The sequence below is a fragment of the Amphibalanus amphitrite genome, unplaced genomic scaffold, assembly GCF_019059575.1.
Source record: "Amphibalanus amphitrite isolate SeventyFive unplaced genomic scaffold, NRLGWU_Aamphi_draft 000093F_arrow, whole genome shotgun sequence".
In the NCBI taxonomy this organism is placed as follows: Eukaryota; Metazoa; Arthropoda; class Thecostraca; order Balanomorpha; family Balanidae; genus Amphibalanus; species Amphibalanus amphitrite.
In genome coordinates, this window is record NW_024881589.1 from 799,367 (window position 1) to 826,648 (window position 27,282).

At 48.3% G+C, this 27,282-nt stretch overlaps 2 protein-coding genes across 4 annotated transcripts; both read right to left on the reverse strand.

The window, feature by feature from the left end:
• Positions 1–304: 304 nt before the first annotated feature.
• On the reverse strand, positions 305–16,827 carry LOC122380210 (beta-1,3-N-acetylglucosaminyltransferase radical fringe-like). 3 transcript variants are annotated; one of them, XM_043363182.1, is made up of 10 exons: positions 16,631–16,827; positions 6,734–6,984; positions 4,842–5,112; positions 4,436–4,487; positions 3,982–4,090; positions 3,350–3,568; positions 2,615–2,685; positions 2,108–2,202; positions 1,642–1,724; positions 305–980 (listed from the first exon to the last, which is right to left on the reverse strand). In XM_043363182.1, the coding sequence occupies exons 3-10, from the start codon at positions 5,094–5,096 to the stop codon at positions 932–934; spliced, it is 933 nt and encodes a 310-aa protein (XP_043219117.1). In that variant the 5' UTR covers positions 5,097–5,112; positions 6,734–6,984; positions 16,631–16,827; the 3' UTR covers positions 305–931. The 3 variants fall into 3 exon arrangements, with proteins under 3 accessions (XP_043219117.1, XP_043219118.1, XP_043219119.1); XM_043363183.1 differs by lacking the exons at positions 6,734–6,984; positions 16,631–16,827 and adding an exon at positions 5,200–5,325; XM_043363184.1 differs by lacking the exons at positions 4,436–4,487; positions 6,734–6,984; positions 16,631–16,827 and adding an exon at positions 5,200–5,325.
• On the reverse strand, positions 14,502–16,602 carry LOC122380209. The gene is made up of 3 exons (XM_043363180.1): positions 16,258–16,602; positions 15,848–16,062; positions 14,502–15,727 (listed from the first exon to the last, which is right to left on the reverse strand). The coding sequence occupies exons 1-3, from the start codon at positions 16,430–16,432 to the stop codon at positions 14,642–14,644; spliced, it is 1,476 nt and encodes a 491-aa protein (XP_043219115.1). The 5' UTR covers positions 16,433–16,602; the 3' UTR covers positions 14,502–14,641.
• Positions 16,828–27,282: the final 10,455 nt, after the last annotated feature.

Here is a 27,282-nt window from a genome sequence, read left to right on the forward strand (position 1 = left end):
GTCCGCACGGCCGGCCGGCCGGCCGGCCGGCCGCTCATACTCAGAAATTTCCGTTATTCTACGTAAGACTCCGCTCGCTTCGCTCGCTCCGTAAAAACACTATTCGTTAAAATAACGTTTTTCACGAATAATGTTTTTCTATTGAAAAACAAATCTGACTTCCCTGACATTTGTGCAAAACTTATGCTCATCCAAAATTGAAATAGGAGGACATAGAGATAAAATTGTCTCCATAAACGCTCTCCGTGCAGGCACCAGTCGCAACGCTGAAAGGAAAAGACAAAACACGCTCTGAAAAAAGCAGTAGAATGTTCATAGCATGCATTGGGTAAGTACAATGCTCACAGCCTGCACGTCTGCACTGACGTCCCGATATTACGGTAAAACAATAATCCGCGACAAACAACACTTCATTCGCGGAGTTCGACTTCCAGCGGAATCACGATTAGCTGCAGTCGGTCCTAGCCGATGCCATTTCTACACAATAACAGCGATAGATGTCAAAACGATGAACACTCACACTACACAGACGACGGCAACTGACGACATATAAAACTCAAAACAGCATTATTTCGGAAACGTCCTATGCATAACACAATCACAGCCGGTGTTCATTTGCTTCTCCAACCACACCATACCTTTAGTCATCTGCCAACTCGAGCATCCACTCAGATGACGGTTGGCCTTCCTGTGCCGGCCTCAGACGGCCCTCTCGTGCCGGCCTAAGAGTTCAGACGGTCCGCCCGTGCGGATCCCAGACGTTCCTCTCTCCCCTGAACCGATCGCCGACATTCACTGCTCCGACTGCCATCACTGACCGGAATTCATCTGGAGTCAGTCACGGGTGGCGCCACAGCCTGTCCCGAATCACGTTTCAGGACATCACGTCACGAGGCTCACACCAGTCGGCCCCTAGCCCCATTCATGCCGGTCACGAGCACTTCCTGAGCCCGTGCAGCAGACAATGCAGCGAGATGAACCTGAAACCCAAACGAAAACGAGATAAGTTCGGCTGACAATCCGCATTCCACGCGTGCCATCTGATGCTTCCCTGACCGCTGACGACATCGGGGCATTGGGTATGTGTAAACTGACACACATCAGTTCTTTGACTAAGGGAGATTTGGGTTGAGCGATCGATCAAGTCAGGTCGCTCAAGTCATAACTTTTGTTTTGCTCTTGATTTTTTAATTGATGGCTAGCCTATGGTGGCTACTTCCGTCTATTTCAAACCGGCGATTTTTGTCGGATTCAAAAACTCGTTGCACTGATTTTAGGGTAAAAAGTCGTCAAAATATATCAACAGAGTGCGAGAGTTGATCACGTTCAGGTCGGCCTGTGTCTGACGAGCTAAGATTACGTTTGAAGAAGCCCGACAGGCCAAGTCGCTCCCAGTCCCAGCTCAGTTACACCAGACCCCCGTCGCGACTAGGCAGCTGAATTGTCCGTGCGTTGCGATATTTAACAACATTTTTATTTTTTAAATGTCATGCAAATAGTTAGGGTACTGAGTACAGACGACAAATACATATCTTAAATGAATGGCTTCCCATGCAAATTGTCCACGCCTCCCTTCTCGCCAGAAAGGGGTAGCCAAAGACACGAACCGCCAGCTCCCGCTGTTCCAGAGCGCCCACTCACCGGGTGGGATCCTGCTCCCTGTCCAGTCCCTCCACATCCACCGTGTTGGGTGGATGACGCTGCAGGAAGTAGCTCAGACTGACCTGGAACACGACATTGCATCGCAAAGTCACCCAACTCACTCAGACATTAATGCACGCTATAGTAGGCAGGATAAACGGCATACCATAAAACTTTTAAGGCACAACAGTTCGTTATGGGTCACCGAGCCACAGACGGATCAGGATCACCTTCTGAACACACACCCCGACTCGCGACTACACCACCTATATCAGACAAGACAAAACAGCCTCAAATGTCTGATGTTTTTCATAATAAAAGAAACGGGAACTCATGGTTGACTACATGCGTCTCAATCAACAGCTCATCGAAGGCCCTCACCACCTTCCTATGGTGCCCACCGAAATCCTCGGTCCTCACATATGCCCGCTTATTTTGTGCGCGCCCGTTAGCCAGCAAACCTCACCTGGTAGGCGAGAGAGTCGCGCGGGAGGGCGGCCAGCGGCTCCAGGTGCGAGTGGAACTCGTCCACGTGGGTCAGCCGCACCCGGCTCGAGTTCCCTGGGGGACGACAGAGCCAGTTATAGTCACACCCGGCTCGAGTTCCCTGGGGGACGACAGAGTGGTTATAGAGACACATGCGGCAGGGGTTCCCTGGGCGCGGGACAGAGGGGTCATACAGAACCGTACACGACTAGGATTTACCATCCGTCGAGTCAGGTAGAAACTCAAGAGTAACGAAAATGGCGCTATCAGAGTTACTGTTCTTTCCCCCATTTAAAGCATCTCACAAGGCAGCAACACATGTCTAAAAAATAACCATTATATCTAACAATGAGCCCGGCTAGAATCGCTATACGATAATTTAACCAAAAACATCCGAGTTGGTCGTCACGGCAAGTTACACCCCAGTCCACTGAGCTGTTGTAAAGTAAACCTGACTCAGAGCAGCCTTTCCCGGAGACGGACTTACAGAGGATGTGGCCCAGTGTGACGTCATCGGGCAGTCGGAGTCTCGCGCACGCGCTCTCAAACTGGCCGTGTCTGCGGAAAGATAACAGAACGTGGGTGTTAAAGGGACTATCCCACCTTTAACATGAGGTTTGAGTTGAGATAGCCAAGTTTGCGGCGAGGTTCAGAAACCACTATCTATCTAGGTTGCAACCCCCGCGGCCTCTTGGTGTTGAAGAAATTCGTTCCCTTCATTTGAAAATGGGCCTTGTACAAGGCCCTATCTTCAACATGGAGCGACCGTTAGTATGACGTCACCTCGTTTAGTCATTCTGATTTAAATGGGTTTGTTCGTTGAAAAATCGCTTAAAACTTGGTCTGAGCTTTGTTGTGGTGCCTACAGAGTAAAAAGAATCAGCTTTATGACAGTAATGTGGCCTGGGGAAGGAGGTAATTTTGGGCTGTGACGTCACATATTTGAAAGTTTGTGTTTGGAATATGGGAAGCCTAAGATGTTTAATGAAAAATAAATGCCAGAATCGTGTTCCTGGTCATCCAATCTATAAAGTTGGGCACAATTTAACTGGTTTTAACAACATTTTAGAAGGTGGGATAGTCCCTTTAAATGCTCGGATAAAACTTTGTGGTGAGTTTGAACTTTTATATAAGAATAGTTGTGACGAGTCAAAAGAAGCAAACACACACATACCAAGTATGCACAAGCAGCAGCAAGAGAGTGTACCAACAGTCTACTCACAGAATTCCCTTGGTCGCCTGCATGAGAGCAGCCCTGCTGACGCAGAATCCAGCGCCGCCCGTGGCGAATCTCACAAGCTGAGTGTGCGATCCTCGTCCATAGGTGGCGTCGCTGCTCGCCCGACCGATATACCAGGGCCGCCGAGAGTCGTAAGAGGCCAGCATGGCCTCCACCGCCACCGTGTTCACGTAATTATCGTCGTCGAAATGACACCACCACCTGCAATGGAGCGCGAAATTGAAATGAAAAATTAATGTGGGGGAACACCATTCAACATCGTGACTTTTCTATTCCAAGTACGCTGAACAGAGGACATGCTAGTCGCTCGTCGCATCAAGAAAAAAGGCTTATTGGCATATTTTGTTTTGTTATTACTAATTTAGCACCATCCCTAACATTTAAAGTTTATACAATAGCCAGGACAGGATATTCACGCGACATAAACAAATTAACCTCCGATGCCATCTAATGATGTCACTATTCCCGTACCACACAAAGAGTGAGTGTGCCTCAGTCCCCTTCTTCTTTCCCTGCCACGGACCTACCACCATCCCCATGGAACGTGTTCGGTGTTACCCGTGACGCGTGTTTGCGAAGGCGCGTGTTACCCGTGGCACGTATTCACGGCTCACCCGTGGCGCGTGTCGAGGAAGACGGCGATCTCGTGGGCCAGCCGGCAGCAGAGTACGGAGGCGGTGTGTCCCTGACCGCAGCGGCTGCTCACCTCCACACCAACACCGGCTGACGACGGCGGCAACGGAGGGGAACGGGGGCAGTTAGAGTACAGCACGGCAGCTGCTGTGGCAGCACTGTACGCAAACGCGCGGTGAATAAGATGTGTTTTTGTCTTTAGATCGCTGCCAATATAACTGTCAATGTCGAGTAGTAGCTAAACGAAAGTAATCGCACACTGTTCGAGAAAGTTTCCTTACATTTGAAAACATGCTTCAAAATTTCACAATTTTGGACTTTCCACTTTGCTAGCATGCTATGGAAAACGGATGACATATCTCAAGTGACTACCAAGGAAATATTCAGATACAGAACACTACAAAATCTGCACACTGAAAACATGCCAATACCTACCTAGTAACTTCACAAACTCCTTTACAGAAGGCATGTCAGAAAACAGACGAATCTGAAAAACATGGCCTGACATCAAAATTCAATGCATGCTTCAAAAGCATGCAATCCATGATGGGAAATTAAAAAATTAATGAGAGGCTAAAGAGAGCAAGTGCATGCAAACATGAAGAAAAATGTTGAATAAGAAATGCAGAGCAATACAGGCCATGAGCAACACAATGTCTATATGTATTAAAATTTAAACTCCACATGCACTCTATGGGCTTGTAACACAAAAATGAATTATTTTAGGCATGGAGTGCTTCACATCTATACAGAACAAGAAAAGATATAAGAAAGGCAAAATTATTAGGAAAGCCAGGAGTGGGCCTAGGGTTGCATCTGGTGCAGTTTAGGCAGCGCTGACCTGAATGTCTGGCCTGCTGTCCCTGAGCCAAGTCCTGGCCAGCACTGGCAGGCGCAGCGAGTGCAGCTGGCCACTGGTCCTGACGGCCAGCAGGACTGACCCGCTGTGACCGACAGGCTGGGCTGCTGGGACAGAGGCTGGCCCTGCAGTCGGTTGGCCGAGTGCGGTGAGCCTCAGCACCATCCACACCAGGGCAGCGAGCAGGAGGCCAGCCGCCAGCAGCCGCCTGCGCGAAATGAGCCGGCCAGGACACATGTCCGGGCCTAGCAGACTGTGGAGAAACAAGGTGGGTATAAATAACAGCCAACATGCAATCATGGAATCATTGTGGCATTGAAAACATAACAGTGCTTCTTACAATTGGCAATCGGCATCCCATGCTGGGCTTTGTTTAACCTTCAACCTTATGGAGGGCAGCCAGACTGCAAAGCATGGCAAGTTTGATGTCAGAAAGGTCACGTGAGTGCAGGCCAATGTGGCACAAGGCTAGGCACCTGGGCGGTGTTTCACGGGACGCTGCTACTACGCTGCTATCAAATTGCGCGAGCTGACGTCACACTTGTGGTAGTGTTGGAGCAATGGGCCTGTTGATGTTTCCATGGAAACCCAATTTGACACGTGTAAAAGCAGCGTGCTGCTATCACCGGTGAAACAGGGCCAAGGTGTCAATGAACAGTCAGTGGTGTGGCGCAGATTTCACGTGGAGCAGTACATGCAGGCCTCAACAAGATACCATCACCATATTATTGCAAATGATTTGCAAAAAATGGTATTTCCCCCTTTTGGCTCTGTAGGTACTCTTATAACTTGAATTTCATGCAACCAGTTTGATTTGCTTTTGATTTGATTAATGAGTGAGCGAAGCGAGCAGAGTCTTATGTAGAGTAACGGAAATTTCTGAGATGAGCGGCCGGCAATGGTCACGCTTTTGCGATGCTTATATCTCAGCAACCACTTGACCGCTTTACATGCGGTAATTTTTGTAGGGTAGCTTCATTCCTTCTAACAAGTATTGGACTATTCCCAATGCATGTGGGTGACCCCTTGGCCCTTATGCACGTGCCACATGCAAAACGAAGAGGTGTCAGTTTTGTAACAATTGCAATATCTTAGTAACTACTGGGCCGATTGCGCTGAAACTTGACATGTAGGTAGGCACCCACTAGGCAATGCATATCCATGTGCCACAGTTGGGGTGCTGCTGCAGATGCGCACGTGCAGGGGTCGATTCCAGATCTCCAGAACGGCTGGACCGATTGCACTCAAGTTTGGTACGCGGTTAGGGACCGGTTAGTAGGGTGTCATGCAAGTCAGCTGGGACCCATTTAGCACGTGCGCACGTGCAGGGTGCCGCTTCCAGATCTCGAGAACGGCTGGGCCAATTGTGGACAAATTTGACACATCGCTAGAGACCGATAAGTTTAGTAGGGCGCCATGCACAAATCAGTTGGATGTACCCCTTTGCAATTTCGCACGTGCGAGGCCCACCCTCTCACTCGCTCTGTTGGTCGCCCCCAAAGGCGTTATACTGGTATAAGTAGGTACGTGAAACAGTGGAAACACAGTACGCAGTACACACACTTCACTTCTACTTCACTTGACTTCACTTGACTTCTACTAACAATGCCATTTTACCGCAAGTATAACAAATGACGTTCTATCACATCAACATTGAATGCAAACAAAGTATGCATCACAATCAACAATGGTTTCCGTCTTGTCCAGTGAAGGTGAGCAAAAAGAAGGCAAAGGTAAAATAGACTGATTAAACGCCCACAGTATATAAAATATAGGTAAATGCGAAAATGAATAATAATAAAATGCTAATCCAAGGATGATCCTTGGATGCAAGGCCGTATAAGAGCTTGGATGGAATCCCCAAACATACCTACCTTTTAGCACAGTGTATCAGTAATAGTATCCTTTTTGTTGTGCGCGTAAAATTGCACGTTGTTGTTGTTCTGGGTTAGGGCGCGTAGCAGCTTGGCTCTTGCGTCCAACTTCTTTTGATGGCAGTCTTTCTTCTTCTTTTCTTCTTAATGAGTAAAGGGAACTAAGCAGGGTGACTAAGCAGGGTTACGGATTTAGGATAGGTATAGCCGTGGTGTGGACTTGCTTTGGGAGGATGTAGACATGAAGGTCTCTGCCGGAGGCAGAAACGGTTAGTTTTCGGCCGTAGTTGTGGCATCCTGGTTACACTACTGGGGTTTCAGCTAGGCTACATAGACCAAAGAGGTGGTCTGGATACGGTAGATTCTAGAACAACTACTTGGGAGTGAAAACTGACTATTGTCTAACTAAACTACAGACACAATCAATACAGAGCATCGATAACACGCACTCTAATTAGTTCACCAATAAGTCACAGCAGTGTTGGACATCACAAAATCACAGTGCTTATCACATCGTCTCACAATCTCTGAGCAACACCGCATTCAGTAAGATATGCAAACACAGCATCAGTGATCAAGGGAAATTCATTTCCCAGTAGAGATCCTACATTCATCTGGACATTGGATATGAGACATTCTATTTCCAGGTTCCGTCTTTCGGCACAGAATTTCCGACAATGCAGCAAGATGTGCGGAACGTCAAGTGCACATCGGCAACGGTCACATATCGGTGGAGGTTCGCGATCAAGAATGTGTCTGTGAGTAAGAAGAGTGTGGCCTAATCGCATCCTCGTCAGTATGATTTCTTCTCTACGATTACTGCGAGAACTCGACATCCATTGGCCGACATTTGGCTTAACCTCTTTAAGGAGCGTCGGGCGGTAATCGTGCCATATCTCAGCGAACTTATCTTTGGTACTCTTGCGTACCATGGGCAGAAACTCTCTGTACCCTGCATTAACATGTGTGACATTCGGTTTCTGGTGAGACATTCTGGCCCAATGATCGGCTCTTACATTGCCTGCTACACCACTGTGTCCTGGTATCCACAGAAAGATACATTGGCGTCGATCACGTGAGAGCTGGTAAAGAATCTCAGAAATCTCTATGACAATGCAATGTTCTCGATTGTGAGACGCTATAGCACGTATCGCGGATTGCGAGTCCGAGCAGATCATTGCTTTGTCAACCCGATGATCCGAAATGTAACGAAGCGCTTCGCGTATGGCCACCAACTCCGCAGTAAACACAGACATCCATGGCTCCAGTTTGTGGGAAAAGAAAGCATTATTCACTGTAAAAGCGCAACCAGTCGATCCATCAATCTTAGAACCGTCAGTGTAGAATCTCCGGAAACCTGGATATTGTGCAAGCACATCTTGGAACGCTAAATGTATGTCCGTTTCTGTCATGTGTCTCGTGCCATTGAGTAACATCATCGTGGTAACGTCAGGTAAGAGCCAGGGGGGTATTAGTCCACGTGGGTTCACCGTGTTTCGTGGTAATCGGAGACCAAGTTCCCTGCACATGGTGGACAACCTATGTGAAAAAGGAAATCCAGAGATCCTTCTCATATAATGTTCCGATAATCCTTCATACACGTGTTGGTTGCTCTCCATATCAACCACTTTGCGACATGGATGTCGAATGTCTCCTTGTACCTTGAGATAATATCTTAGGGATAGGTCTTGCCTCCTGAGGCTAAGAGGAACCACGTTGGTTTCAACCTGCACTGATCGTACAGGGCTGGTTCGCAGTGCTCCAGTCGCAATACGTAGTGCTGTGTTCTGTACGCACTCAAGTGAATCAATAATGCGACTGCCCGGCCCATCTAGTAGCACTGCAGCATAATCGAGAATAGGACGAATTAGAGCTTTATACATTCGAAGGAGAATCACTCGATCAGCGCCAAAGGATTTGCCTGATACACATTTGAGAAGAGCGATTCGTTTCTGTGCCCTCGCTTTCGTATACTCTACATGCGCTCTAAGGTTTAGTTTGCTGTCTAGCAAAACTCCCAGGTATCTAACCTGTTCAGCAAAAGGAATGGTTGCATTGTTGATCACAAGGGTGGGGTAAGACCCCAGGTCAACATGTCTTAATCCACGTCTGAACATGACCGCTGTGGATTTTTCTGCTGAGAATGAAAATCCATTGTTAAGCGCCCATTCACCAACTTTGTGCAGAGCCTGTTGACATGTGTGAAACAGTTCAGGTAGGCGTCTACCCTGTGTCCAAATCGTGCAATCATCAGCATAGATGGCATAGGAGACACCGCGAGGGATATCATTAAACATCGAGTTAATAGCAATGTTAAAAAGCATTGGCGATAACACCCCACCCTGCACAAGTCCGTATTCTTGAGAGAATGTGTCCGATAGCACACCACATCGAACCTGAAACGTTCGTCGACTTAGGTACGATTGGACAAAGTACATCAAGTGTCCTCGAAAACCCATATCAAAAAGACGATGCATGAGCATAGTAGGAGACACCATGTTGTATGCCGATTTTAAATCGAGAAAAATTCCAATTGTAGTGCTATGATGGAGGAATCCATCTCGAATCTGGGACTCCAGTCGTAGCAAGTGGTCCATTGTGCTCCTGTTCTCCCGAAAGGCACACTGGAACCTAGATAGCAGGCAAAACCTCTCTAGATACCAGCTCAGTCTCTTCCCGATCATTCTTTCCATCAGTTTGCACAAAACAGAAGTTAACTGAATAGGTCGATATGATTTGACTTTGTTACAGTCCTTGCCCGGCTTCAATATAGGAACAACATACGAATGTTTCCATGTTTGTGGGAAAACATTATTTAGCCACAAAAAGTTGAAAAGTGCCAACAGTTCTCGCAATTGCCCTTCATCCATGTGCTTGAAAAATTCATAGTGCACTTTATCCGGCCCAACTGAAGTAGAACCTGATCTAGATATTGCATTAGTCAGTTCACGGAACGAAAACTCTTTATTATAGTCTTCTGTGTTCTCACTCCCAAAGTCCGGCATGGAATCAACAAGTGTCCGTTCTCGTTGTAAAAATACATCAGAGTACATAGAACGTCCACTCAGACCAGCAAAGAAACGTCCAAACGTGTTAGCCACCTCAAGAGGATCATCGATTGTTGCATCATTTTCAAACAGTACCGGGTATTGTCGGGATATGCGACCTTTGTAGTTAAATTTCCGAAGCGTCTCCCATAGCTTATTCATTGGTGTTCGGTGGTTAAACATCGATATGAGCTCCCTCCATGAAGTTACCTTTGCCTCACGGATTGTGCGATGAGCCTTTGCTTTGGCTCGACGATATTCAATTCGCAGAAACTCAGAGTGTGGGTCTCTCCTCATTCGATTCTGAGCACGCCTTCTCTCCCTAATGGCATTTCGGCATTGGTCATTCCACCATGGACATTTGTATCTAGTGTTACAGTTTCGGGTGGGAATAAATTGGGTGGCCGTTTCCAGCATCGCTGCCACCATGTTGTCACAATTCTCAACACCATTTCTGCTATCAAACTTAAAAGAAAAGTGCCTCTGAAACTCAGTCCAATCAGCTCGCTTAATATTCCAACCTGAAAATAAAGGTGGAACATTTGGTGGTGGTGTTCCTGTATCAGAACCCATTCTAATGTGTATGGGGAAATGGTCACTTGAATGGAGGTCCTTGTCAGTATTCCATTCCATCAGGGGAGCAATGTCGCTTGTTGTGACAGTTAAGTCAATAAATGACTCGTGGCCTGTAAAATCGTCAATTCTAGTTGGTTGACCATCGTTCAACACGCACAAGGTATTCAAGTTAATCACATCCATCCAGATATTGCCTCGAGTGTCATTTATTTGGCTACCCCACATCATATGTTTGCTGTTGGCATCCGTGCAAATGACAAAGGGCTTAGGAAGCTCTTTGATCAACTGGTCCATCTCAGTAAAAGAGAAGGTCTCATTCGGTGGAAGATACAATGAACAGATCGCAATTCGTCTGTTTTGGACCCTTATCGAACATACCACTGCCTGTAATGTAGTGTGTACCTGTACCTGGAAGTGTGACAAGTTGTTAGACACATATATAGACACTCCTCCACCCCGTCCTCCTTGACGTGAGTATTCATGATACGCAGAAAATCCAGGTAATCGGAAAGTATACCTGTCATTCATCATGAAATGAGTCTCTTGAATACATATGAGGCTGAAGTTACCATGCATGAACATGGGTTTTGCCTCGGCCCATTTGCCAATGAGCCCTCGTGCATTCCATTGTAGGATGCTAAGACCCATTGAAAAAACTAAAGGTGTAACTTATCATCAAATAAATACATACCACTTCAAACCAAAGCTTCCACAATGGGAACATATATGCATTGTGCACACTATCTGTGTGATGTATGTAACATTCAGTGCAATGTGCACTGTCAACCAAGACACAATTCAACACTAAAAACTTGTTGATGCTCTGCACTATATACAGCCTTTCTACTGCCTGGCCTTCTACTAGGTGGGTGGGGTGCCCATCCTAGTGAGACTGGGCATTCGTTTCTTCGTCCTCTGTTCAGTGAGGGGTTCCTGTTTTCCTCTAGTCTCTTCTTGAGACGATGGATGCATTTGGGATGTTGGATGTTTGCCTTTTCCTCCACCTCTATTCCTATCTCTACTATGACGGGCCACTTTGGTCCAGTGTACTCCCTTTTTGCCAATCTCTTGGCTTTCCCCATCCTCCATGTCATCAGAGGTGTCAGTCTCTACATCGACCTGGGCATTTTGACAACTCCCATTTCCACTACCTGGAGTAGGATTGTCCTCAGCCATGCTGTCTCCCACCTCACGTGGTAGTTGTGCAGGGGTTGGGACACAGTCTCTCAGTTCAGGTTCTCGGTTTGGGATCTGGAGTGTCTCATCAGAGGTGTTAACCCCTGCCTGACTCACCAGTTTGTTGAGAAGGGACAGCATCTTATCCACCTTTGTTTCCAGTACAACAACCCGCTCCCTCAGAGAAGTATCCAGGTGGTTCTGTTGCTGTGTGGTCGGTGATGTCTGAAGTATAGTGGAATATGCCGGTGTTGTGGGTCTTTGGTGCTTTTTCTCATACTCCCTCCGAGCATGAGCGTATGAAATATCCTGTGTTACTTTGATTTCACACACCTCCTTTTCCTTTCTCCAGACTGGGCAGTCGTGGGAGTAACAAGGATGTCTGTCATCAGAAGTACAGTTAATGCATTTGGGGGAGCAGTCCCCTTCATGTTTCTCACCCCCACACTTCAGACATAAGGCAACACTTTTGCACTTGGCCTGAACATGACCATATTTGCCACACTGATTGCAGAGCAGAGGGTTAGGAATGTACCTTCGCACCTCATAGGACACATAATCAAAATGTAGTTGTGTTGGGCACGTTGGCTTGTCAAATGTCAAGATGAGCAGAGGGGTGTTTTCCCTGTGAGTTCCCACCCTCCTTGTCACCCGTTTCGCTCCAACCACTCCAAACTCCTGGAGCCATCCCACTACCTCCTGTTCGGTAAGTTCAGTCAGGTCAAAGGCATAGATAGTGCCTTTGCTTGTGTTAAGTTTCTCTGCTTTCTGAACACTGCACTCCTCACTTCCGAACATTGTCGCTTTCAGCAGTCTGTCAGATTGCCTTTCATTTTTTGTTTTCAGCAACAGACTCCCATCATTCTGAAATGTCGCCTTTGATACTCGGTCTTGTCCTCCTAAGATGCCCCTAATGCAAGTCTGAACCCAAGGCCAGCCTTTACCCTTGATCGGACTCCCTGACTTCAGGGTGACACTCAGGTATAACCCCGAGTCCTCATCACCCCAAAAGGTCTCTCTCATGTTATCTACTCTGGACCTCTTTGTAGCTCTGGGTGTCCCCATCATTTACACACCAGCCTACACTTCCGCAATAGAGGCCTCCACGGTGACGTCACAAACTATTTTTCGTAACTGGCAACGCTGACTGGTAGGCAAAACAAACCGGGCGATCGCGGCCATTTGCACTGGCGTCTCGTGGTTTATCGGATTGTGAGAGCTGTTTTCGATAGTTTTTTCTCTAGTTTGTGTTTTTGTTCGTGATGTACGACTCCTCACGATACAAAGCAAAGCTCTGCCTGGGAGAGAAGGTATTTCCTGATCCGTACAAGATCGATGAGGCCTACTGGATCTCGGACAGTTTCGAGAAGCTCCCACTCGTGCTGTTTCCAGATATATTTGCGTATCTGGTCTCCACTTCTGGCACTTTCACGTCCGACAACTTGAAAGCTTTCAAGTCACTAGATGCTTGGAATGTGTTTTTGTCTAGTCATGTTGGCCCACTCAAGCTCTGCTCAGTGGATACCAGTGGTGTTTTCGTGAAGGCAGAGGTACAGGCCAGTCAGACGGCTTCAAAGTCGTATAATGCATGGGTGCTCTGCCACCCCAATGGCAGTGTTATGTCTGCCCACTGCCAATGCATGGCAGGACTTGGAGAAGTGTGCAGCCATGTGGCAGGTGTGCTCTACAAGATCCAAGCAGCCGTACTCCACGGACTGACAGAGAATGCACCAACAAGCAAGGCCTGTCAATGGAATCATCAGACAGCTACGAAGAAGGTGGAGCCCAGCAAGGTCCTTGACATTGCAGCAGACATGGGCATTCCTGCCAAGCGAAGCAGCGTCGAGTTCATCATGTCTGATGCTGCATTTCAGACAGAGCTGCAGGATCTGCCTGCTGGGTGTGCGCTGCAAAGCTCTCTGCCAGTCAGTGGTGATGTTGTGGATGGCAGGACTGAGCTGCCATATCCCATCTACAAGATGTTCTCCATCTTGAAGAAGATAGCTCCTAGTGATGCTGAGCCATCGAGGAAGTACTGTGAGATGCTGGTTAACAAACTGAAGAAGATGTACCCTAGTGATGTGATAGGGAACGTCGAGCGAGCTACTGTGGATCAGGGAGGATCGAAGGAGTGGCTTAACCAGAGGCATGGAAGGGTGACTGCTTCAGTGTTTGGTGAGGTGGTGAGCCATGTCGAGGGGGGACGACAGAGTGCATCATTGGTGCGTAAGATCGTGGAGCCAGCGTCCTGTAAGCTTACAGTGCCTGCTGTAGTCTGGGGACATACACACGAGGCAGATGCTTGTGTTGCTGTAGAAGGGGTTCTGAGCTCTATGCATAGTGAGCTGACAATTCGTAAGTGTGGGCTGTTCGTCAGCCCTGACCACCCCTACCTGGCTGCCTCCCCAGATGGTATCATTGAGTGTGCATGCTGTGGGACATGGGTTCTGGAGGTGAAGTGCCCCTTTAGCCTGAAGGACAAGTCTCCGCAGGAGGCTGGGTTTCTAGATGAGAATGGGCACCTCAAAGCAGAGCACCCGTACATGATGCAGGTGCAGGGACAGATGATGGTCTGTGGGCTAAAGTCATGTGCATTTTGTGTGTATGTGCCGGGGCAGAAGCCCCATGTTCTGGTGATAAAGTACATGGAGAGCATGGGTGACTACCTGGTGAAGGTTCTTGAAACCTTTTATGTGAAAGAGATTGTGCCAGCACTCCTGAAGTGATGTCATAGCTAGCGACTGTGCCGGGTGCCCATTAGTGCACATGTAGGTTGTTCTGTCACTGACACCAGATGGTCGTGTTGATTTTGCTATGCTGGCTGCATTGATCATCATTGTCTGGCTGACAAATATATCTTTTGTGCTAGCTTATCTTTATAACAAGGGTTTGGGTTATGGCGTGATGCTGGTGCTACAGGTGATGCTGATTACGAACTATAACATCTGTTTGTGACCTCACACAAATCATTTGCAAGTCTGTTTTATTCATCAACAATGTCACTGTCATGAAAACAAACTCAATTGAGTTTGTTTTCAATACATGATCGGAGCATGTTACCAGCACTTAGTACCATCTAATCATGCATTCCATGGAGTTTTGGGGCATCTCACGGAACCACACTTGGATGCAGGTTTATGATACCTGCACACACACAAACAACATCATCTACCTGCGTGTACATGGTGACTGGCAATGTAGACTTCAGAATGCGAAACTTCGTTCTCATTCTACCAATGACTCTTTCAACATGGATTCTAGCTCGAGACAAAAGCCTAGACTTCTCTACTTCTGCCCTAGGAAGCTGGGCTTGACCACGAACAAATGCTGGTGTCAAAACTTTGAGATTGTACAGAGCCATTTCTGTAGAAACGGTAAACCCCCGGTCCGCCAACACCACATCGAATGGATCAAGGATGTCAATGAGCTCAGATGACAGTGTGATCTTTTTGTCTGATGATCGACCTCCCCAGACTGGAGACAAGAATGTAATTGCCCCAGCTGGTGACACACCAATTAGAACCTTGCATGTGTTATGGTGTTTGTAGGAACTGAACATTTTCTTTCTGGATGTGAGATGCCTTGGCCTGTCTGTAAAAATTTCAAAGCAGTCAACTACCACTCTGACCTTTCGAAGTTCGGGATAACGGAAGCAGAGAGGGAGGTTGGCCTGTATGCTTTCCCTTGATGGCCAGATGATGAGCCTCCTGCACATTGCAGCCATTGGACTGAGGGTTCCTTGAACGATCTTTGATACCAAGGACCTGCTTACACCAAAACGCCATGCAAGATCCTGATTGGTTGTCCCAAGCCTGAGCTTCATCAACACCATAAGAACCATGTTGTGCACAGACAACCTGGATATTTTGCTAAGGTCGCACCCCAGACAAAGAACCCTTACAAACCACATGAACATTGCTAGGGATGGGAACCCGGTATAAAATTTAAATTCCTCTTCATTCTCTTTCAAAGTCTCAAATGAGTTATGCTTTTTGCTGTTCAACAGCTGCTCACACTCCTCCTTCAACGATGTGACTTCAGCCTCCAGCTTATGAATTCTATCAAGTAGAGCTGAGACGACTGTCTTGTGGTTTTCTCCCCATGTACCATCAGTATTGCAGCCAACCTCACGGGTGCCAGTTGCTGCTGACATCTCCAGCAGTGCCTCTGCAGCTCTGGCCTCTTCAATGCTGACCTGCAAGATAACAAAAAGTAGGCATTGTTATCAACAAAATAGAGATAGTTACCTACTTCTTGGTGCCAGGAAAACTGGTTGAACTGGTAGGTACCTAAGTAGCCAATGTTTGTAGCTCACCTGAGACACTGGTTCTTCGGCTGTACACATTTCATCTTGATCTCCAGATGAAGCCGACAGGTGGAGAGACGCATGCTGTTTCTGAGCTGATCTTTGTTGGGCCCTTTCTGCTCTCTTCACTCCGCCGATCCCAACGTTGCTGGCATGCTGAGATGACGGGAAGTTGAAGACACTTGGTACCCAGTCAGGACTCCCTTTCTCACTGACTGGTGCCCCTGTAATTGAATAAATATATCAAAATTTGTCTAGGTGGTGGATCAACTTTCACTCACAAACCATAGACAATATGTTTGATAGCCTGAGATGCCATGCAAAAATATTGTGGCATTTTGACTCCACAATTATGTATGACGTAGAAATGACATTCATATTAAACATGTACACAGTTTTTTTTTTAACTAGGTACTCACCAGTGATAAAATGCTTAGAGCATATCCTTGCCCCAGCGCCGGGCACAAAGTTTTTCCTCCTGGTAGCACGTACCCAAGCATTCAACCGGTCATTATCTTTGGGGAACCGATAAAAAGACACCTTATCTTTTCCAGAGCGAGAAGTGCAACCATAAGCAGCACAAGAAGTCGGCATTTTTCACGATAAAACGTGATTAACCTCCACCATCCTCTCGAATTCCCGCCGCACCCTATAGTGGCGCAACGCCTACCACGGAATGTTTTGCCTACCAGCAGCTGACTGCGCCCGGCGGCATTTTCCGTGACGTCATCCACCGGCCTCCGTGGAGGCCTCTATGGATCCCAATCACTCATTGAGGCGATTGTGACTCACCACGTGGCCGAGCTTCCACCCGACAATTAATCAAAACGAAATGGAAGAAAAAGAAAAATGGATGCTTCTCCAAAAGAATTGAATAAACAAAAACAAATTGGACTTAAAAAGTCCTCTTCCTTCTTCCCGGCCTCGCCGATCACAATCAAGAGCTTTCCGATCACACGTCCTTCCGCTCCCGTAACTGCGAACGATCTGTAAAATTGCACATAAACGCATAAACGCGCCAGTGCGCCAGGAATGTAAAAAATTATCACAAGCTGCCGAAGGTCAGACCAGAATATGACGTCAATGTAGCAAGCATTCCTTTGTTTTTCAAACTTGTGTGTAAATTTTTGGTTATAGTTGATGTTTTACTATTATAAAAATGTGTTTCTAGTTTGAAACATTGAAAACAGATTCAGAGCTACCTTTTATTTATGTTGACCTCAGAGCATCACTCAGCTTATCATTATATTCGTCTTAGAAAGGAGTACCTCAAACGACTCCACTGCTTTTAATATTGCCACTAGATGGCAGTAGTCGTCAACGCCTGGTAGCATACTGTACCGCAATACTCGGAGTAGGAATCCGAGAGCTTACAATACCGACATCGTCAATGCTGGTAGCATCCGACTATCGAGCATGCAAGCTAAACAAATGCTTGATAGATAATTTTTCGTTTATTCAGGTAGCCGAATTTCTGTGTGCTTGCGGATCGAGATCTCAGGCGGCATTGGTGACACGCAATGTCTTCGCAGCGTCAAGCATCGTGTCAGTTATCTCGCCTAGATTTCAAAAAAACTTATCAGTTCTCATGCTTTGAATAGCGAGAAACATGGGTAGGGGTGATGGTCAAGGCATTCCCAGAAAAAGTAGGCATCTCCTTCCGAATAGTGGCATCGCATGATAAAAAGGAAGGGGCCTCTACATAAACCTCCGATAGAAAAATCCCTCCGACATAGACATCACAAGTGCAAGCTACAGCTGTTAATAGCACGGCATCACATCTTTGACATGAACATCATAGAGCCCTCATGGGATCATCACAAGTCACAACCTCTACCTACTAGCGCCTAGCGGCATCAGGTTCAGATCCACCGGTTAGCAACGACTCACATTCTCTGGCAGGGACCTGGGACACCAGCACTTTGGGGCTCCATCACAATCTCCGGTCAGTGCTGATCGCATGCATTATTGCCCACAATCCTGAACATAGGTATGAACCAGCTATTCGGTAGAATCAATGCTAGACGCCCGAGTAATTGGAAGCGATGTCTGAGTTTTTGAAAACAGAAACGTCTTGGAAAACTTTTTCTCTCACACGTCCGATGCCGTTTCTCTAGATCCATCAAACCCAATAGGTTACTTGTTGTAAGTGCCTATTTTCCACCAGAGCGAACGACAAGTGACTACTGCCATCGAAATTAAATGGTATCGAATTCAACCGCATTATTAACGGTCTCCAGAATTTTATCATCCCTTCGACCTGAATCCTTTCTCTTAACCCTATTCCTGGCGGGCTCCGCCGGGACAAGAAACTGGCGGGGGGGGGCCGATTCGGCCCCCCCCTGAGATCTCGAGAACGAAGCAAGATAGCGACAAGCGGTAAACGGCATCGGATACGCACGGCCAAGATCTACAATTTTTACTCAGGTCATTTTCAGGTCAGGTCAAAGATGACGTCACAGGGGTCGAAAAAGTCAAAATGGCGGCACTACATATGGAGAGAGTTTTTCTCGAATAACTTTCGAATTAGTCAAGATAGGAACAAACTAAGGGCATCATCGTGATCCTCTCGTCAATCCGCATCGAATGATATATATGTTGACCTCGAAAGGTCAAGGTCAAAGGTTGACCTCAGGTCACGTGACCTCGAGGTCATCATATATATCATTCGATGCGTCTTGACGAGCTGAACACAATGAGACCATCCACGCGTCTGTATCTTGTTCCTGTACGGAGTTATTGGCCAAAAACCTTTAGTGACCTTTGATGACGTCACATGACCTCACAGCTGCCCAACAGCAAAACAGACCTCAAGGTAGTGAAGGTTGATCGTATATGAAGTCATGTATGGTATATGGGGCCATTCCGACCCGTTTTAGTGGTAAAAACAGGGAGTTGATTTTTCCCCCATTGACTTATAATGGGTAGGTCGCGAAATTGACCTGACCTTAGGTCACCGATATCAAAATTCCGAGATATACAAATTGCACATACTGGTACCCTAACTAAACCCTGAAGAGAAGAAATTGATCGGTCAAAAACTCTAGCTCTGGCGTGATTGCAAACTTTTCTGAGGTAGCGTCACCAAACCGCCTCTGGTGACCTGACCTGAGGTCAGATCAACTCAAAATTTTCAGACATGTTGCGTAGAAGCCTTTTAGGAAAAGTCAGAAAATTTGAGCTTCCTAGCTCAACGCGTTTGGGAGATATAACCAAAAAACCTCAGGGGGGGGGCTCCTGAGGCCCCCCCCCGCCAGGAATAGGGTTAAACTTGAAAACCTTTTATTCTAAACAGCCTTATCCAATGGACATCTATGCATTGCATCCAGCATCAAACTCGATATTCAACATGTACATTGTACATCATTTGTGAATGCTTCGGTGCCCTCCTGTCTCCATGAGCAAATCGACGATGACTAGCCGAGTGGCTCGTCATCATCGTTACGTAACCAGAATGTGTTTCGATAAGAGCTGGCGGCTCTCCGGTAGACTCCCCGTTTGCTAACGGCCTCCTCACCCGCCGCGCTGGGTTTTCGCCGTCGGTCGGCTTCCCTGTCGCCTACCGGAACCGGTGGTCGGTCTTCTCGGGGGGAGGGGCGGGGCGGGGCGGCAGGGGCGGGCCGCGTCCTTCACACGCCGTGGCTCCGCCGGCCGGCGGCTCCTCCGCAGAGATGACCCAGATAGGCCCGCCAGCCCGGTCACGTGATCCCGCTGCGCTGGGCCGGGCCGTCGGCGGCTGATCCGGGCCTCCTCGGCCGGCGCCGCGCGCCACGGCCTTGACCCGGCTAACCGGACGTCCGTCGTTGCGGGCGGTGCCGCCGCGCCGGTCCGGCCGACCGCCGCGGCCGCAGCGGGTCCGCTCGAGACGCCGCGCCGCCCGGGGTGACGGCAGCCGCGTCCGGCGCGCCCGGGAGCGGAGCGGAGCGGCGACCTGAGGGCGGGCGCCGCTCGGGCCGGTCGTACGGGGGCGGCCACTCACGCACAGCGGGGGGTATCGAGCCGGCGGCGGTGCGCCGACCTACTTCCTGCCCTGAGGCGGCCACCATCGATCGGTAACCAGCGCCGACCGGCAGCGGCCGTCAGCCAGCGGCAGCGCCGTTACCAACCGGCCGCCCAAGGCCGCCAGAGGTGCCACGGACGGCGCGCCCACGCGGACCGCCGCCGGCAACGCTGCACGCGTGCAGGTGTGCCAGTGCACAACACCTGGGCGGCAGCGGCGGACGGCGGGCCGCTGCAGACGACGGTGTCGGGCGGCTGATGTCTGACGGCGCGCGATGTCTGACGGACGGGTACCGAGCGTCTGATGCTCGAACACTGGGTTCTAACCGGGTACCTATCTGAGATCTGACTACTGCGTAGCGACTATTTGGCATTTGACTTCTGGGTGCCGAGTGTTTGATATTTGACCTCCGGGTGCCGATTGCCAGATGCTTTCTACATGTATATTGTATATTGATTTACAATTACTAAAGAATGGTTCCCACTTATGTCATTACTCGATGGGCTGTCCCCACAGGAAATGAGAAAAAATAGCGGCTACGTTTCCCAAGAATGGAAAAAAGCAAAATGTCAATAACTTCCTTCAGCGATCTCTAGATGGTCACAAACACTCTAGAAATTACATCATCCCATTTGGTTGAAGCCGCGACGGTTAAACAAACGTGGGGTACATAATCATACGCCTACATATAGCGCACACCTGCACACACAGGCAAACTGCTGTACCACATCGACGCCCTACCAGCATTACATAAACGCCCATATGGGCGTTTTCACTGCAGCTAGCGTATAGGGGTGGGGTCGATCGCACCCCGCTCCCCCCAGCTGTTCGGATGACCTCGAGAAAGAGGACGCAGGTCAGATGTCATTTGGGTCAGGATCATACAAACTTAATGGTAGCTGTAAAGTTTATAAACCCGAGGCAACTGAAAGTCTCCTTGCGATTCCCTGCTTTTTACGAGAGTACTTAGTGAAAAAAAGCAGAAAAAGTGCAATACAGTCCTCTTCTTCCACGTGTGTGAGGCCAAAGTCAGGATCGATGTACCTAATCCATAAAGTTATTATATAGATGATTGGGTCGAATATCCCCGCACCTTTCTTTCGGTTCGCGCAGACATTCCTCACCATGGAAACTGCCTAGGCACGTTATACTCGTACTGAGCGAACATCCTGCCTGAGACCAGCACGGGGAAATCGTAAGGCAGGCGTAGTAACTGCAGACCTGCCACGCAATGTGCGGCTAATCCGGCAGGATGTCATCTAGCGCCAACATGCAATCGTAATAGGCTTAGCTCATAACTAGGCCTTTTCCGCCTCCAGGAAAATGATTTTACGGTCACGTCGGTACAGCGCTTAATGCTTCAAATTGTCGATTTGTAGTCGGTGGAGTTGCAACAATTTTTGTTTCCATGGCAAGAGAATACAGGAGGGAGTAAAGTAGATAGGTAAGGTAAATTGGAGCTCCCATCTGTTCGATAATCGACACAAGTGAATGCAATAACTCTTTACTCCAGTCTAAAATCATTCATCATTACTAGTGAATCTGTGCGTAACAGTACCAAACTCTGCTCAACTCGTAATTTTCTTCAAAATCAATAAAACATGAATATGTACGTAAAATGGTAGCTTACTTCCGTTGTAAAGGTTGTATAACGTTGAGCGCATTGTTGTTAACAACAATGAGATCAATGAGGTTCGTTTGTGACCCCCTAATTCGGTCACTTAAATGGAATGAAACTGAGCCTTATCCGTACGATGGTCGTCCAAAACACGCGAACGTCTATTGAACAATGGATTGAAAAAGTGTTTCCATGACGCCATGTAACATATGTTTTGACAGCATCTCTGCCCACCACTTCTCTCTTCTAGGGCACTTATATCTTCTTCTATATATCTTCTTCTTCTTCTACATACCACAGATACGTAGGCATAATTGGAGCGTGAGCTTATGTCCCCGCTTACCACCCGTTATTGCCAGAATTTCTATTTACCTAATCTGGCCACTAAATGTTTAGACCGTCTGTGCCCATCCCAATTCGCTGTCGACTCGTCCTGGTGAAACCATGCGCTTATAGTCTGTGATCCGATCATAGTCTGGCGGTCTCTCCTGCAGCAGGCAGACGGGATCGCGCAGCTAGTGAGTTAGTCAGCTTAGCACGTGCTCAGTAATACCCCTGTCGGTCATTACAGTCCCTGCGGCGATGCCATATGGACGGCACATGACATTATGACGGCGATTGCAAAATGCTTGCATGCCTGCCACTTGAGTCTGTCTGGGAAATTTGCAGACCGCCTCGGGTCAGGCCCATGCCCGTGTGCAACCCGTTGCCATTGTGTTGACTAATGTTTCCGGCCCGGGCCAGGAAAGTCCGGCGTCGTGCCGGGCCGACCGACCTGAGGAGACACTCGCGGCGGGCGCTGGCTCGGCGCGCCGGGCGCATGTGACGATCTTTGACCTGGCGGCGGCCGTCCAGCGGCCTTCGCCACCTTCATCAGCGCCGGCGCCCACACCCGAGCGGCGAGGTTGGTGACCTTTCGACTGCCCCGGCGGACGGGAAGCGGCGTGGGGCTTCCCGTCGCCGCCGGCGAGGCCACCTCCCACGCTGACGGGGAGCGGCGCAGCGCGGCGGTCTCAGACTCTCAGCCACGCGCACCTGTACGGCAGCGCTGCGCCTGCGGAGGAGGCGCCCGGCACCACGGACTCGGCGGACCGCTGATACGGAGAAGGGCGGCACGGGCCGTGCAATGCCGAGACAGGGGCACGGGTTTCACAGCGAACGACAGTGAAACACACGGGAATGGGTGGCCCTGCTATAGAATGTCGGCTGTCTTGGGGCACATTCTCAGGACCTTATGTAATAAAGCCAGTTCTGGAAACCTATCCGGAAACGCTAATAAAGAAACGTGCTTTATCAAGAATTCTTGTCGAGCTCTTACGTAATGTTTGGCTGGGTTGTGCCATTCGATCCATTGATCCGTTAATCTGTGTTCGATCCGTATCAATGGAGAAACACAATGGCGTCAAAGTAAATGTCATATAATTGTTGACGCCAAATTAATCACAAAAGAAGTTTTCATAAGTATTTCGGCAAAATCCGTCGATTTAGGTGGTTTACTGACTTCGAAAGAGCTATCAAATGCTTTGCTCTTGAATTTAGCTCTTTTGGTTCACGAATTATGCGTGGATTTACGAAATATTGCCGAAATGTGCTTTTTCGTGATAATTTTAGCTTTAGTGATTTCCAGTGACCTCAGCAATGACCTGATCCCGAAATAACCTGTTCAACTGAATGAGAGATTTTATAACGAACTATCTATTGCTTTTTCGCGTCTTTTTGGCTTTCGAGATGATCCAGTGTGGTTCAATGTTGGGGGGGGGGGAGCTTTGCCCCCTTTATAAGGATGTATCACATATGGGTAATTTGATCGGTGTATCGCATATGAGTAATTTGGTCTATTGCAGATTACTCAAGAACGTCTGCGAATTTCGACTCGGCGTTTTCAGTACATTTCCGGACATCAGTTTTACACAACTTCTGACTAATTAGGTCTTGGGTTATCTAAGGTCATGAGTACCTAATAGAGGTCAAACTGAGGTTACATTCGGCCATTTTCGATCGAAAAAGTTAGTCATGTAGAAAAATCACAGAAAAACATATTTCAACCTAGTTTAAAAAATTGGACCGTAATAAAAAAACGCATGACAAGCAAGATAACTATCTGGAAATTATCAAACTAGAAAAATATCAAGTACCTACTTGAGGTTTTCTAACTTAAAATTTAGATTTGATATTTTTTTTAATTTAGGGAAATTAAAAAACGGAATACCTAAATGTCACAGAACACATTTCTTCTACACATGTCAAAAATAAATAAATATCTCTTAAACTGCCAGAGATATAGCCATTTCAATGACTAAAATATAGTGACTGCTTTTACGTCACGTTATTTTCAGTAGTTGTTTTTAGACGTCGCGGGTCATGAGATGACTATCCACATGTCAGATCTATGATTAACATCATAACCAGACTCATTTCGGAAACCTATTAGAGATGTCAATCGGATACCAGCTTTTTGGTATACCGATACCAAACCGATACCAAATTGGTATTTGGTATTTCAAGGCGCGTGCATTTGGTATTTTGTTGGTATTATGCACGTATTATGAATCCTCACTGATGTGAAAGGGGCTGAGAATTTAGTAAAAACTTGGTATTTTCCTCATTTCCCAAGTCGGTTTGGTTTCGGTATTTTTCCATGGATATTGTTGGTATTTGGTTTGGTATCGGTATCACGATTTTCCGTAATTGACATCACTAAAACCTATATTTCTTTATTATGACCAACTTCTCGTCTTTGCAATTTCATCATTTTTCCGATCCGACCATTGGTTACGGAGGAACGACGGGGGACTTTAAGGCTGGGGGGATCCGTGCTATCGTAAGTTATATCGGACGTGGCTGCGAAACTTCTCTCGGTACGAAACTTCTCTTGATCGGAAGAAAATCGGAGGGATGAAAAAGAAAGAGCGGCAAATCGGAGCTACGTTGTACGTAAGTTGTTTCGCAGCGTTTAAATGCCAGTTTTACTACGATTTAAATGCCAAGCAGATCAGCTGACCTCGTAGTACCATGTCGATAAGGTCGAATTCCCCATACGTCTATAGTGTAAAAGTGACCCTTATTGCAAATAGGCTGTCAGGGACATCTCCTCCTCTGTAAATTTGGAGGGATCATGTGTCGGCATTCCCATGTTCGTTTCGGAGTCCATCTGTTCCATTTGGAGCCCGTCAGTTGGCGTCAAGAGTTGGCGCAGCGAGCGCCCCGAAGACTGCGTCTGCGCACGAGGCTTCGCGATGGAGGAGCATTTTGACGAAATCGCCCTCGCTGCAGAAGAAATAGAGGGACTTGTTGAGAAAGAGGAGGCCGCAGTGTGCCGACGACTTTAAACTGTACGCCAACGCCAAGACCAAGGCAATCAGGGGGCGCTCAGATGATCGGGAGGTTTCAATTGATCAGGGACACACCAGGTGACCAGGGAACCCTCTGATAACCAGGGGTCCTTCCAGTAACCAGGGACTCCTTCAATAACCAGGGACCGGCAAGGTCTCTCAGGTCCGTTTTTGACAAAGCTGTTATTGACGTTATATGCGAGCCCTTTGCCACCAGCAGAGGGCCCTTTCAAGCCTTTTTAGGGCCGTTTAACGTCTCTTGAGTTTCCTTTGAGGCTAAGGGCCTCTTCAGCAGCCGAGGGGTCTTTGAGGCCTTTTTGAGGGCCTCTTAACGTCAGCTGAGGACCGTTGGACGCCATCTGAGGACCGTTTGGTGCCTTCTGATGGCCAGTAGATGCCAACTGAGGGCTCTCTGACACCAGCTGAGGGCACGCTGACACCAACTGGGGGCCTCCTGACACCAGCTAAGGGCGCTTTTATATTTGACACGAGCTCAGGGCCTTTTGACGCCCTTTGAGACCTTCTGAGGTCCGTTTGACGCCAGCAGAGGACCCTTTGGGGTCATATGAGGGCCCTTTGCTGCCTTCTAAGCGGCCTTTGAGGCTTTTTGAGGGCCGCTTGACGCCACCTGAGGACCGTTGCGGTTGGACTCCAGTTACGGACCGTTTGAGGCCTTCTGATGGCCATTTTGCGCCAACTGAGGGCCCTCTGACACTAGGTGGGGGCCCTCTGACACCAGATAAGGGCCCTTTAAGGCCTTCTGAAGTCCGGTTAACGCTAGCGGAGGGCCTTTTGAGGCCAAATGAGGGCCCTTTGAGACCTTATAAGGGCTCCTTGAGACTTTTGAGGGCCGCGTGACGGCATCTGAGGACCGTTGTACTCCAGCTGACGACCGTTTGAGGCCTTCAGATGGACTTTTGGCGCCAGCTGAGGAGGGCTCACTGACACCAGCTGGGGGCCCTCTGACACAAGCTAAGGACTCTTTAAGGCCTTCGGAGGGTCGTTTGACGCGAGCTCAGGGCCCTCTGACGCAGGTTTAGGGCCCTTTGACGCCCTTTAAGGTCTTCTGAGGTAGGTTTAACGTTGGCTGAGAGCCCTTTGAACCCATCTGAGGGCCCTTTGAGGCCATCTTGTGGCCCTGCATTTGGCCATCTGAGGGCCCTATGACACCAGATGAGGGCCATTTGACGCTAACCGAGGGCCCTTCGAGACCATCTGAGGACCCGGTGACCCCATCTATGGGCCCTTTGAGGTCTTTTGAGGGCCATTGAAATTTCACCACAATACCCCTGGCTGCGCTACTGGGCATTTATGGACTCATATGGGCCTGCTGGGGAACGAGATGGGCCCTCCCGGTCTTTTCAATCATTATTTCAGTTCATTTTACATGGTTTTCGGCGGTCTAAGGATTAGGGGCCCAACTCGAATGGGGGGAGGCCCGTGTGCCCTCTCCTGTGTGCGGCCTTGCCGACACTACACCGCTTCCCCTCCCTCCGCCATAAACGCACCGCTGCACTGTTAAGCGCCGTCCGCCGACAAATACGGACCGGCGCCGCAACCGGCTCCCCCGCGGCCTGCCTCGCGTTGACATAGCCCTTCCCGAACACCAGTGTAACCCCCACGCGGCCTAGGTATCGCCGCGCCCACCTGTCCGCGGCGCGGCCTCTGATGGCGTATCGGATCATTGATGGTGCGATACATGTTTTGGTCAGATTTTCGCAATTAACGCGAAAAATTGCCCAAAACACTTTTTAAATTTTGAAAAAGTGATTACAAAAATGACGTGAAAGTGACCGTTTTCAACGTGTAAATTTAAAACGCTCTAGCGCAGCCATTTTTGAAGAAATCGACTTCAAATTTTGCACACGTGTTCATCAACCATATTTGTTTAACATATGTTTCGGTTTTGTGAAAATTTTGAAAATTTCTTATATTTTTCTCTTGAGAAAGAGGTAAAGCTTCACTACGATCGGCCTTCCGATCGACCGAGAAGATTCGTAAAGTTAGTTCGTATCTTCACCATTTGCGATACAACTTGCGTATCTACTTAGCCTACGATGTGATGGATCCCTCCAATATCTGTTCCGATTCAACTTACGTTTGATCGCAACTGCGAGGTGCCTTGCGATCACATGGATCCCCCCAGCCGCTTCCCCCAACAGGATCTGGAACCTGCCAGCATAGGCGGCGGAACGGGGGGAGGGGCACCGGGGCACCGTGCCCTCCCTTTGATGTTGACATTTTAACATTAGCCCTATGGGCGTTGCATGGAAAGAATGGGACCAAAAGTCGGCAGTGCCCCCCCCCCCCTTAACCCTCGCATGTGTAGGGGGGGGTCGGATGGACCCCCCCCATGGTTTTTCGCAAATAACTCGCGTAAAAAGCGGCCGATCGCGACGAAACTTTCAGTACCCTCGCATTGATCAATTTTACACCTACCCTGAAAATTTCATGACCCTGACTCAAATGACCTTTGACCTGTGACCTCTTTTCC